The sequence below is a fragment of the Triticum aestivum genome, chromosome 7A, assembly GCF_018294505.1.
Source record: "Triticum aestivum cultivar Chinese Spring chromosome 7A, IWGSC CS RefSeq v2.1, whole genome shotgun sequence".
NCBI lineage: Eukaryota > Viridiplantae > Streptophyta > Magnoliopsida > Poales > Poaceae > Triticum > Triticum aestivum.
The window spans coordinates 452,613,397-452,626,648 of record NC_057812.1 but is presented as its reverse complement, the minus strand read 5'-3'; the positions used below and the strand labels follow the sequence as shown (position 1 = coordinate 452,626,648).

At 45.0% G+C, this 13,252-nt stretch overlaps 2 protein-coding genes across 6 annotated transcripts; both read left to right on the top strand.

Moving 5' to 3' along the window:
• The first annotated feature begins 388 nt into the window (after nucleotides 1-388).
• Nucleotides 389-1,958, top strand: LOC123151019 (uncharacterized). Its single transcript, XM_044570808.1, has one exon. The coding sequence runs from the start codon at nucleotides 923-925 to the stop codon at nucleotides 1,682-1,684; it is 762 nt and encodes a 253-aa protein (XP_044426743.1). The 5' UTR covers nucleotides 389-922; the 3' UTR covers nucleotides 1,685-1,958.
• A 4,089-nt stretch (nucleotides 1,959-6,047) lies between these two features.
• LOC123147507 (uncharacterized) lies at nucleotides 6,048-8,764 on the top strand. Of its 5 annotated transcripts, none has more exons than XR_006473217.1 (4): nucleotides 6,048-6,266; nucleotides 6,576-8,063; nucleotides 8,142-8,216; nucleotides 8,292-8,764. XR_006473217.1 is itself a non-coding variant. In XM_044566779.1 (4 exons), the coding sequence occupies exons 2-4, from the start codon at nucleotides 7,755-7,757 to the stop codon at nucleotides 8,463-8,465; spliced, it is 555 nt and encodes a 184-aa protein (XP_044422714.1). In that variant the 5' UTR covers nucleotides 6,048-6,266; nucleotides 6,576-7,754; the 3' UTR covers nucleotides 8,466-8,764. The 5 variants fall into 5 exon arrangements, 2 of the variants coding, with proteins under 2 accessions (XP_044422714.1, XP_044422713.1); XM_044566779.1 differs by having other exon boundaries at nucleotides 8,295-8,764; XR_006473215.1 differs by having other exon boundaries at nucleotides 6,048-6,261; nucleotides 6,576-8,216; nucleotides 8,295-8,764.
• The last annotated feature ends 4,488 nt before the right edge of the window (nucleotides 8,765-13,252 follow it).

Genomic DNA, 13,252 nt, shown 5'->3' with positions numbered 1-13,252 from the left:
GATCACATCATATCAACATGCATCATATCAAAATAAAATCCTCCAACATGCATCATATCTTCATTTTTTTAACAATTTTTTTTGAAATAGAGTTTATCTTGAATGTATTTTCTCCAAACAACATCTTCATATCATCGTATCAACATGCATCATAAAACAAAACAAGTCCCCACATGCATTACATCATAATTTTTTAGCAAAAAAAATTATGAACTAGGGTTCATCTTCACACTAACATATGAACTATTGATTAGAGTTCATATTCAATACCACTAGTTACTAAAGAACTAAGAACTAGAACTACAATCAAGCTAAAACAATCATAGGTGGAAAAAATTCTAATCTACAAAAATATGAGGGATTTCAAGCAAGTAATGCGTCGAATCGGAAGCAAGTTTGCAAAAACTACTTGGAGGGATCAGAGGAGCTTATGTTTCTCTCTTCGGGACCATCTCGATCCGCAAAAACGATGAAGATCGAGGGAAAGTGGAGGAGATGAGAGAGGGAGAGAGGGGCGAGGTGAGAAAGAAGAAACTGCCGACGGGGGAGGAGGAGGGGCGGGGAGATGGATAGGGGCACGGGGTCGGACGAAATAACTACTCGCACCCTACCACCAGGGATGCTGGCGGTAAGGTTGATAGTCTGTCGTCAGGGACCCTGAATTGATTTCAACCGAAATCAAATTCTGAATTGATATAAAAAAAGGTCAAAACATGAAATTTTGCCCCATAGAGGGGCGGTCTCCGACGTGGCGGCGTACAGGTCGTCATTCCATCCGACCGAGAGGCCCGCGGCCGGCCGACCCACGCGCCCCAACTCGCACGTAATTCTTGTTCTATCCAACAGAACAAAACCACCGCCTCCAACCCGCGCCCACCGCCTCGCCACATTAACTCGCGCCCCCTCCCTCCCCGTCGCCGCCATGCCCGCCGATGCCAAGCCCCGCGCCCTCCTCCTCGTCCGCCCGCTCCTCCTCCTCTCGATCCCCTTCCTCTCCCTCCTCCTCCTCTACGGCTACTCCTCCTCCTCGGCCCCTCCCCTCCCCGACGCCGCGGCCGCCCGCGCCTCCCCGCCCAACCCGCACATCCGCATGCGCCGCGGCGCCGCCTTCCGCTCCTACGACGACTACCTGCGCCACCAGCTCAACAAGACCCTCGACCCGCGCCTCCGCCGCGTCTGGGCCACCCGCGACTGGCGCCGCAAGGTCGACGCCTTCGCGCGCGCCTTCCGGGCCCTCCAGGCCGAGGGCCTCCTCTCCAACGCCTCCCGCGCGCTCTGCGTCGGCGCGCGCCTCGGCCAGGAGGTCGCCGCGCTGCGCCTCGTCGGCGTCTCCGACGCCGTCGGCATCGACCTCGCCCCGGCGCCGCCGCTCGTCGTCAGGGGCGACTTCCACGCGCAGCCCTTCGCCGACGCCGCCTTCGACTTCGAGTTCTCCAACGTCTTCGACCACGCGCTCTACCCGGACCGCTTCGTCGCCGAGATCGAGCGCACGCTGCGCCCGGGCGGCGTCGCCGTGCTGCACGTCGCGGTGCACCGCCGCGGGGACAAGTACTCCGCCAACGACCTGCTCGACGTCCACGGCCTGCTCGCGCTCTTCCGGCGGTCGGAGGTGGTCAGGGTCTCCAAGGTCGACGCCTTCGGCCTGGACACCGAGGTCGTCCTCCGCAAGAAGAGGTCACCCTAGCAACACACACCACCATGCATCCAAACCCAATTCTCAAACCACCACACAATGCAACTTGCAAAGAAACTGAAATCTTTCTGTGTACACCGGGCTTTCTGGGTCGATTTGTTACTGTAGCTAGGTAGTTGATTCTTTGGTGGGCACGCATTGCATACATCCATTATTCTTGTGCTTACCTAGTAGGAATTATTATTTATTACAGACAAGATATGAGAATTTTCGAAGTAAAAGAAGATGAAAGGGAAAAAGCAGTGAGTAGGTTTTCAGCTTGCCATCTTTTCTGGATCACTTTTGTTCTTCTTGTCGTGTTTTAGTTCTTCTCTTCCTAACTTTCTGAGAAGAACGTTTGATTGATTTGGGTGTGGTGCGCGTGACTAGAGACACTGATGGAGCAGCATAATTGTGCCTGTGCAGGGTTAGAAAATGATGGTCAAAATTTGCACAAGACAGTACTAGAAGCACTATTGTTTCTTGTACGTTGGCGTTGTAATGTAGGGATAGTACACATAAGTTTGGAACCTTGCTCTTGCTGGTTAGTAACTTAGCATTCTTACATAACCATATAATGTGCTTAATTACCACTATTTTTTTTAGAGTAATGCTACATGTACAAACGAGTTACAAGCTTTTACAAAAATGGTTAATTTGATTGGTCAATAGGTGGGGAGGCGGCCCACCCCCTGAATATCAGGGGGGGGGGACAAGTTTGTGATTGGTTAGTAGATGAAAAAAATTCTAGCCAGCGTGTAATTGCATGCAACTCTTTGTATGTTTAGTATTATTAATTTTTTTATGATGTACAGTGCTTAATTACCACTGTTAGGTCAGGGGAGCACAAATTTTCAAATGCGATTGAATCAATTGTGCAATAAGGGGAATCTTTTCCTTTTCCTTTTATGTGGGGTTGCTAATTCAGGGGAAAGCATCAGCTTTACCTTTCCTGTCCGCTTTGGGAAGAGATTGCAGAAGAGAATCAAAGATTGACGCCACCCCATTCTGGCATTCTCCCATGGAGGGAGGAATATGTCTCTTGCTGTGCATTATGCCACTGTCCCGTGGCACCTCTTCCCGGACATTGTTCCATGGCAAATTAAAGCGTACATAAAGCAGAAGGCGCAGTAATTCGCCGTCAGATCACAATCATCTGGTTTAACTACGTATCAAAACTTGGCTCATACCAATAGAATGTTCGTGGTTGTGTTGTTGTCAGCAGCAACAAGCATCTGACAACTCCTCTATTGTCATGAACATTATTTGTAAATACGTATGGAATACTGGTAGGCTCCAACGATTGCGGTATGGACAACCCAGCGGATGAGACAATTGGCCCCGGCCACGTGAGTGAGCGCATGCATGCAGCAAAATTAGGTGGTCAGTGCCTCAGTGGTCACTCTTGCTGTGCCCGTCCAGCACGACACCATGCACGGAAAGGAACAGTATGCGTCACGAGATGCCTCGCATGCGGTTCCACGGAGCCCAGCATCAAGTTTTGCCGCAAATTCGTTGTAGTCCCACGGGAGACAATTCAATTCCACCTTGTACCCAAGCTGCGCAGGTCGTGCAAACTTAAACAAAAAACTATAATAACTAGGAGTATTATCTGGCGACAGTTCGTCACGGGGCTAACCCCAGCGAACGGTCTCCCTACCGTTGCATGAATCTCCGAGCACAGCCGACGCCATGGAGGATTGCTGGCGTAGTTCGCTGCTCAGCTGCTTCTGGTGAACGCTCTTTAAAAGAAAACGCGAGGCAAGGGATCGACCCCCACGACCCCGTCTGCAAGCTTGACCGCCCATCGCCGCTAGGCTGAGAGGGACTTTGTGAATATTTTGTGTTTAAAATGCCACATATATATTCCAATACCGAACTCCTGATTGTTCTTCATTTTCTCACATGGCAGTTTTATTTTTTATAGCATGGCATTTTTTAAGAGGATTGCTTTTTTATTAATGATTATTTTTTTAGTTTTTTTACAATCTCGCAAAGCTTTATTACGATGCCATGATGGTTACATGAATAAAAACAATATCACCGTGTTGGCCTAACCAGATATGACGGCCAAACTCTAAAGCTAATGTATACTTTGCGAGATTATGAGCCACATTCGAGGTTTTGAACTCATGGCTAATTACACAAGAAATAAAACTGCTAGCCCTGGCTATGATTTCATGAGTAATAGCACCACAGTTTGCTCCAGTGCCATTCTTCATCGCGTCTACAGCCATCTTGCGATCCAAAGCAATCGAAATTATGGTCAAATATAGATCATCAGCTATAGCTTGCGCCTCTGATCGCAAGTGATTCCAGAGTCTGGGGATCACTCTAGCTTCCGAATACAGCAGCACATGCACCTTGAAAAACTCCCGCTTCATCTCTACATATCGCGCTCACTGCCCCAAAGGTACCATCCCTAGAAACTGCCACGTCAATATTTAACTTTGCATGGTTCGGCGGCTGCGGGAGCCACTGACTTGGTCGTGGAGTCAGTGTCGTCTGTGCCTTGGGGATTTTGTTTTGCAGAAAATTGATGTCTTTTGTCACTAAGGGCAATGCATTTCTATTAACAATAGATGGCATTTTTATCAATAATAGGATGGCATTTATTATTATCGAGAGGTGACATTTTTTACTATTGAGAGATGGCATTTTTTAGTGGCACGACAGTTTTACTACTATAAGCATGACATTTTTTTTATTAACAATAGGATGGCAATTTTGTGAATAATAGGATGTCATTTTAATTATTAAGAGGATGGGTTTTTTTAATGGCATGAAAAAAATTAGTTTTGGGGCTTATCGAGATAAAACTTTTTATCTAAAGGATGGCAGTTCTATAAAGTAGCACGACAATAGTTTTTTAAGAGCATGGCATTCTCTCAATTTATAAATTTATGTGTATTTTTTTGTTCATGGCATTTTATCCCGAGGAGGGCAGTTTTAAAGTTTAACATTTTTATTATCTAGGATGGCATTTTTATTAGTAATAGGATGTCGATTTTTTTTGCCGTGGAAAAAAGAATCACCTACATGACATTTTTATATTCATGGCAATTTTGTAAAGTAGCATGGCCTTTTTAAAAATTAACTTGGCCTTTTTCACAAAGCAACATAGCATTTTTCCTATTTTAACGGAAATTACACAAAGCCTTTTCTCTGTTTTTACTGACGTGGCATTTTTATGTATTTTTTCACAATGGAACAAATAACACAGAACATTTTTATAAAGCAGCATGACATTTTTTACAAAGTAGTAAACTGGGCTTTTGACCCAATAAGGGTCGCCCTGGCCCTCCCCCTGACGAATGGTCCAGTGAAGGGGTGATTCCTTTGCTGGGAAAAGCCTCCCTGGTGATCGAATTCGTTTGATCGCCCCTCCTCCCCTTCCTAGAGACTGGTCGCTAGTTATTGGTGTCTGCGGCGTTTGCTCATCTGCACCCGCTCAGAAAAAAATCATAAAAAATTTAGAAAAAAATTCAATTTTTTTTGCATGGTAGACAATTTATAACGTGAGGTCCGCTCTAAATTTTAGGTCGTTTGAACATCTGAGAAGCTCTCAGCAAGAAAGACAAATCGAATCAAAATAATGCATGAACGGTATACATTTTTACATACCACAAATTTGTTTTTTTTTCAAGAGCTGCTCAAATGTCCAAATCATTTGAAAATTAAAGCAACCTCATGCACCAAATTATCTACTCCTACCACACACAAAAAATAGAACTTTTTGAATTTTTCTAGCATTTCTTTTGATTTTTCCCGTCAGGGCGGGTGCAGCTGTGCCTGGGCTCAGAAGTGGATTACCGCTATTATTAACGTTATTACCAAAGATGGATAATCTGCAACAATTAAATATGTAACACGAAATCAATGATAATTAATGCAGATCGAAAGGTGTACCTAAAGATCCTCTCAGCGAGTGCGACATTTTGGTGCTTGAGCTCCATTGAGCTTTTTTAAAAAAATAGAGTAAAATCCACCACTGGTCCTAAAAGTATTTGAGGTGTGTCACTTTAGTCCTAAAACTATGAAAATGCATATCTAAGTCCTACTTCTTTCTAAAGTGTGCCACCGCCGGTCCTAAACTCGCCGGAGCAAGCCTGACCTGCATCCGTGGCAATTTGACCTTTGCCACGCCCAATTGAAGTGCCACGTTGGGAAAACAGCTTCACTGGGTACATTCCAATACCCCCTGAATTTCTTACCCTCATATTGTGGGCAAATTTGATAATTTGCCACTCCTTACCTCCTCCTTTTATAATTTGCCCTCCCCCTGAGAATGACAGGTGGGGCTCGAGCCCGTCCGTCATTGAGACAATGGGTGGCAAATTATGAAAGGAGGAAGTAAGGGGTGGCAAATTATCAAATCGCCTCATATCGTGCCCCCACCGTGTTTTCTCTGCTTCTCTAGCACACGCACAAGTCACAGGCGACTGGGGCGCAGCGGCAGCCGGTGGACATCGCCAGAAGCAGGCGGCCGACGGCGGCCGGCGGAGGTCGCCGGAAGCAGGCGGCCGGCGGAGCGGGTGCTTCGCACGGATGGCCCCACAGCGGCGTGCCCCCGGCGATCCCCCACCAGTGTACGGTGCGACCCTAGCCCTAATCCTCTAAATCTTTGCCTAAATCCTTTCCCAATCTCTGGAATATTTGACCTTTGGTCCGATCTATGCTATCAAGTGGTTACGTGGTTGGATTGTACTGCTATGGTTGTACAGGCGGCCGGCTATTAACTGTCTTTTGCTTCAGAGTTTGAACAAAAACTCTGAAAGTATGGTTGGTATGACACCGATATTGATACTGGACACTTGTTAATTTGGAAATACATGATATATGTATTTGTGCAAGATCATTCCCTGTTAATTATGTGACAAATTTCAATATTTTTCACTGACAGGACCGATGGAAGAGCGATTCTCTGTAGAGATTAATCACGCTGGTCTGTTTTGCGGTTCTGGAATGAACAAGGCATATTTCGATGGCCGGGTTGATCACTTTGATGGTTGTGAGGTAGAAACCTGGTCTCCATTGTGGATATATCATTTTGTGGGGCAGCTTGGGCATGATCCAGCTAGGGTGGAGTTGTACTGGTTACTTCCTGGAAAACATTTGCATGATGGGCTTCGCATAATTCAGAGTGATGCTGATACTCTGATGATGAGTGTCGTTGTTCCCAAATTTCAGTATTTCCAACTGTATGTGGACCAAAAATATTTATCGGATGATATCTATGTAATTGGCTCTCCAACATTGCCAGTGGTTCTTAGCCCTCGAACAGAGATAAACGTGCCAATATTTTGTGATGATGCTGCCAGCCCAAATAGTAGGCGAAGGTGCAAGGTCAAAGCAGTCAAGGGAAATTTGCAAAACTGTTTCTCACCCAATACAAAAGGCAGTGGAGATAAAGATAAGGATGACTCGGATGACAGTGATAGCAATTATGGCGACAATTTGGTTGACTCGGATAATGAATTCGACAAGGATGATGATGATCTCTTCGCATAGTGGGTTGATGAAAATTATGAGGATGTGAAAGGAAAGAAGAAGGCGGAAAATTTTGATAGTGATTATGACACGGATGAGCTTGATCTGCCAGCCTCGGACTGTGATTATGAGCCAGAGGTAGTTGATGAAGAATCAAAAGAAGAAGATGCAGAAGATAACAATAAGAAGAAAAAGAAGAAAAAGAAGAGGGTCAAACTGAGAGCTTTCAGACCAGAAGAAATGCAAGCTCCAAACTTCACTTTAGGGATGTCATTTTCTTCAGTAGTTGAGCTGAGGAGGGCAATTCAAAATTATATCATACAAGAGAGAGTTGAAATAAAATATGCAAAGAATGATTTGCAAAGAGTGAGGGCTCACTGTGTAGAAGGATGCCCTTGGTATTTGTTTGCAGCACCTGATAGCAGGACTAAAAATTTTGTTGTTAAAACTTATGTGGGCACTCACACATGCAGTAAAGAGTGGGACATCAAACAATTCACTGCTAAATTCTTAGCTGCATATTACATTGAAACTTTTAGGGCAGATGACAAGATGACACTATCAAATTTTGGAAGATTGGTGCGGAAAGATTATGCCTTGTAGAGATGAAAGATCATGGCAAAAGGTCAACGGAATTGAAGTGAGACCACCTCAGTATGAAAAACATGTTGGTAGGCCATCTAAGAAGAGAAGACAAAATCCTGTTGAGATGGAAGAAGGGGCAAAGATGAGTAGACATGGCACTATATCCCATTGCAGTGTGTGCAATTCAATAGAGCACAACAAAAGAAAGTGCCCAAATAAAGGTCAACAAGGGCAATCACTCAGTGTTGATAAGAGACCACAAACACAAGGAGGACAGAAGAGGAAGCTAGAAGTGAAGAGAAACATTCTTACACTAGTACAACAACATTTTGTTTCTCTATTTAGTAGTTAGCTCATTTCATTTTTGCAACTATTGCTCATACTCTATTTATAGGAATCTGGTACAACAAGTGTTGGACATAGGAAGCAACGCACTCAAACTACCGTGCTTGAAACACTCCTTCTCCAAGTATGTTATTCTGTCTTAACATCTCATTTCCCTGAAATGTGTTGCATTGATGTTTGATGCTTCTTTGGTTATAAGCAGGCTCAAGCATCGCAGCAATCCCATGTGTCACCAGGCCCTATTCCAGAATCCGCCTTCATTGCTCGCAACAGAGATGCTTTGCAGCCCACTACAGCTACCACATCCACTGTTGGCTTAAAGAAGAAGCAAAAGAAGAGGGTTACAAAGGCCAGTATCACTGAATATAAGTGAACATGTTCTCACTTTGGACAGAGAGCTTTTTGGACAGACAACAGCTCTATTTTGGATAGTATTTAGATGATGCCAGCTAGGTGTTGAAGTAAACCTCATGCATGTGTTGCTGTGGGTTTATCTGCACCTTCATATGTGCATTTTGAGGTTCTCATGTAATAGAAACCTAAATTACTAGCTTTTATTTCGAGCACCATGTAATCCACTATTAGTTATATGTACCCAATGCACTTCGTATTACTGTTGTGAATGTGGCCAATGCTATCAGTTGTGTCAATGTTTCAGATGATATTGTGTTACAGCTTCCATGTGTGTTGTAGTTGAGACATTGGTTCAAGCACAACAATTTATTGCATGGTTGAAGTGAGCTACCAGGGTTGGTCCTCACCATGGTTGAAGTGAATGAAGCATGTGAGCTTGCAGCCATGGAAGAGGAGAAAATGAGGAAACGGAAGTGAAGTGAAGAAAGGAGCAGCCTTTCTGTGTTATGTACATGCAGGGGGGTAAATGCAAGCCCACCAATCATTTATAGCGGGAGTTTTGCCGCCAAAACCGAGTCATCCGACGTGGCAAAGGTCAAAGTGCCACGGGTGCAGGTCAGGCTTGGTCCGGCGAATTTAGAACCGGCGGTGGCACACTTCAGAAAGAAGTAGGACTCAAATACTCCCTCCTTCCATCTATATAGGGCCTAATGCGTTTTTCGAGGCCAACTTTGACTGAATGTTAGAGCAATAATATATGACATGCAAGTTCCACAAAGCATACCGTCAAATTCGTATGTGAAAGGAGATTCCAAAAGGGGCAGCCCAAGTGCATGTAGCTCCCGCTTGCGCAGGGTCTGGGGAAGGGTCCGACCACTTTGGGTCTATTGTACGCAGCCTTTCCCTACATTTCTGCAAGAGGTTGTTTCCAGGACTTAAACCCGTGACCTCATGGTCACAAGGCAGCAGCTTTACCACTGCGCCAAGGCTCCCCTTCATGTGAAAGGAGATTCCAATAATATAATTTTCACATTATACATCTTATGTATTATTAATCTTATGAATAGTCAAACATTGTCTTAAAAACGCATTAGGCCCTATATAGATGGAAGGAGGGAGTATGAGTTTTCATAGTTTTAGGACTAAAGTGACACACCTCGAATACTTTTAGGACCAGTGGTGGATTTTACTAAAAAAAATATAACATCATATTTTAAAATTTCAAAATTCTGGAAAAAAAGGGCACGTTGGCATATGAATGTATACTCCATATGCAGAAAATTCGTGAGAAAATTCACACGCGAGCTACAAAGAAAATGACAAATTGTGATTTTAAAAACAGTAAATCGTGAGAAAATCTAACATTGCATGAATTGTTTTCCTTTTTTGTGTCGCTCGTGTGTCAATGTATCTTCTCAAGAAATTCTACACACACACACACACACACACACACACACACACACACACACACATATATATATATATATATATATATATATATATATATATATATATATATAGCATTGTGTATTTTTCCAGGTATTTTTTAAACTTTGAAATGCAATTTTTTTCAAAATTGTTGACCTCCATGGAGCCGAGTGTGTTTCGTATCCTTTTTGCGGGCTTTTATGTCCTTTGGCGATTACAAATAGTGTTGAAAGCTGAGGTGGTCATCTGCCGTTGCGCACCCCTAAAAAAATGCCGTTGCGCTATTTCCTGGCTTGTCTGCAGGGAAGATCTTAGAGCATCTACAGCCGGACCTCTCGAACCCGTCTCATACGCCCGGGCGGGCTGCCCGGTCACAATTTTTTGACCTAGACAAGACCCTCAAACGACCCTCAAGCGCCAGGGCTGACCGGCACCTCCCATTTCCAGCCCAAATATGAGGCGGATATGAGGGCGCGATACGTCCATTTTGCATCATGCTTTTATATCGATATTTATTGCATTATGAACTGTTATTACACATTATGTCATAATACTTATGCCTATTCTCTCTTATTTTATAAGGTTTACATGAAGAGGGGGAATGCCGACAGCTGGAATTCTGGGCTGGAAAAGGAGCAAATATTAGAGACCTATTCTGCACATCTACAAAAGTCCTGAAACTTCACGGGAGGGAGCACGTTTCAAAATATATAAAAAATATTGGGCGAAAGAAGTACCAGAGGGGGGCCACCCATCGTCCACGAGGGTGGGGGCGTGCCCCCTGCCTTGTGGGCCCCCTGGTGGCCCTCTGATGCCCATCTTATACTATATGAGGTATTTCGTCCAAGAAAAAATCATAAGCAAGCTTACGGGACGAAACTCCGCCGCCACGAGGCGGAACCAATCTAGGGCTCCGGAAGAGCTGTTCTGCCGAGAAAACTTCCCCTCGGGAGGGGGGAATCATCACCATCGTCATCACCAACTATCCTCTCATCGGGAGGGGGTCAATCTTCATCAACATCTTCACCAGCACCATCTCATCTCAAACCCTAGTTCATCTCTTGTATCCAATCTTTGTATCCAAACCTCAGATTGGTACCTGTGGGTTGCTAGTAGTGTTGATTACTCCTTGCAGTTGATGCTAGTTGGTTTATTTGGTGGAAAAGATCATATGTTCAGATCCATTATGCATATTAATACTTCTCTGATTATGAACATGAATATGCTTTGTGAGTAGTTACGTTTGTTCCTGAGGACATGGGAGAAGTCTTGCTATAAGTAGTCATATGAATTTGATATTCATTCGATATTTTGATGAGATGTATGTTGTCATCCCTCTAGTGGTGTCATGTGAACATCGGTTACATGACACTTCACCATTGTTTGGGCCTAGAGGGAGGCATTGGAAAGTAATAAGTAGATGATGGGTTGCTAGAGTGACAGAAGTTTAAACCCTAGTTTATGCGTTGCTTCGTAAGGGGCTGATTTGGATCCATATGTTTCATGCTATGGTTAGGTTTACCTTAATACTTCTGTTGTAGTTGCGGATGCTTGCAATGGGGGTTAATCATAAGTGAGATGCTTGTCCAAGTAAGGACAATACCCAAGCACCGGTCCACCCACATCTCAAATTATCAAAGTACCGAACGTGAATCATATGAACGTGATGAAAACTAGCTTGACGACAATTCCCATGTGTCCTCGGGAGCGCTTTCCTTTATATAAGAGTTTGTCCAGGCTTGTCCTTTGCTACAAAAAGAATTGGGCCATCTTCCTGTACCTTATTTACTTTTATTACTTGCTACTCGTTATAAATTACCTTATCACAAAACTATCTGTTACCAATAATTTCAGTGCTTGCAGAGAATACCTTACTGAAAACTGCTTATCATTTCCTTCTGCTCCTCGTTGGGTTCGACACTCTTACTTATCGAAAAGGCTACGATAGATCCCCTACACTTGTGGGTCATCAAGACTCTTTTCTGGCGCCGTTGCCGGGGAGTGAAGCGCCTTTGGTAAGTGGAATTTGGTAAGGAAAAATTTATATAGTGTGCTGAAATTTACTGTCACTTGTTAGTATGGAACATAATCCTTTGAGGGGTTTGTTCGGGGTATCTTCACCCCGACCAGTAGAGCAAAGAGTTTCTCCTCAACCTACTGAACCCACTAAAAATGTTTACTTTGAAATTCCTTCGGGTATGATAGAGAAACTGCTAGCTAATCCTTTCACAGGTGATGGAACATTGCATCCCAATTTACACCTAATCTATGTGGATAAAGTTTGTGAATTATTTAAGCTTGAAGGTATGCCCGAGGATGTTATCAAAAAGAAGGTCTTCCATTTATCTTTGAAGGAAGAGGCATTGACATGGTACAGGCTATGTGATGATATGAGATCATGGGACTACAAGCGATTGAAATTGGAATTTCATCAAAAGTTTTATCCTATGCATCTTGTTCATCGTGATCGTAATTATATATATAATTTTTGGCCTCGCGAAGGAGAAAGTGTAACGCCCCGAGACCGATGTGTCACGTGTCTTCCTGTTATTCGTTGTTGTTGCCTTGTCATTGCTTGTGTGTCATGCATTGCATATCATGTCATCATGTGCATTTCATTTGCATACGTGTTCGTCTCATGCATCCGAGCTTTTTCCCCGTTGTCCGTTTTGCATTCCGACGCTCCGTTCTCCTACGTGATCATTTATACCTTTCTTTCGTGTGTGGGGTTTAAACATTTCCGGATTGGACCGAGACTTGCCAAGCGGCCTTGGTTTACTACCGGTAGACCGCCTGTCAAGTTTCGTACCATTTGGACTTCGTTTGATACTCCAACGGTTAACCGAGGGACCGAAAAGGCCTCGTGTGTGTTGCAGCCCAACACCCTTCCAAAGTGGCCCAAAACCCACCTAAACCTCCTCCATCATCTCGGTCGTTCGATCACGATCGCGTGGCCGAAAACCGCACCTCATTTGGACTCTCCTAGCTCCCTCTACCTATAAATATGTGCAACCCTCCCAAATTCGCGGATAAAATCCTAACTTCGTCCTCTTCGCGCCGCCGGACAATGTCCGCTCCGCCGGCCACGTCCTCCCTCCCAATGGCGTTGTGCCACGTCACCCACCGCCGCCTCCCGCGCCAATCGGCGAGCGCCACCTCAACCGGCCGCCTCCCTCTCCATCGCGCGGCCCGCGGGGCCCAGATCCGGCCCGCGCGGGCCCGGTCGCCGCCGCCGCCGCTCGCAGGCGTGTGCCCGCACCCGCCGCCTCGCATCTGGCCGGCGCGCACCTCCGCCGCCGCGTCATTGCAGCTCCGCCCCGCCGCCGCTCTTCGCCACCGGCGCTGCCGCCCGGTCACCGCCACCTCTGCCGCCTCCCG

Bases quoted from the DNA above. Each gene is read 5' to 3' on its own strand.
- LOC123151019 (XM_044570808.1), top strand. From the start codon at position 923: ATGCCCGCCGATGCCAAGCCCCGCGCCCTCCTCCTCGTCCGCCCGCTC.
- LOC123147507 (XM_044566778.1), top strand. From the start codon at position 6,221: ATGGCCCCACAGCGGCGTGCCCCCGGCGATCCCCCACCAGTGTACG. The intron at 6,267-6,575 runs GTGCGACCCTAG...TTTCACTGACAG, and splicing joins CGATCCCCCACCAGTGTACG to GACCGATGGAAGAGCGATTC.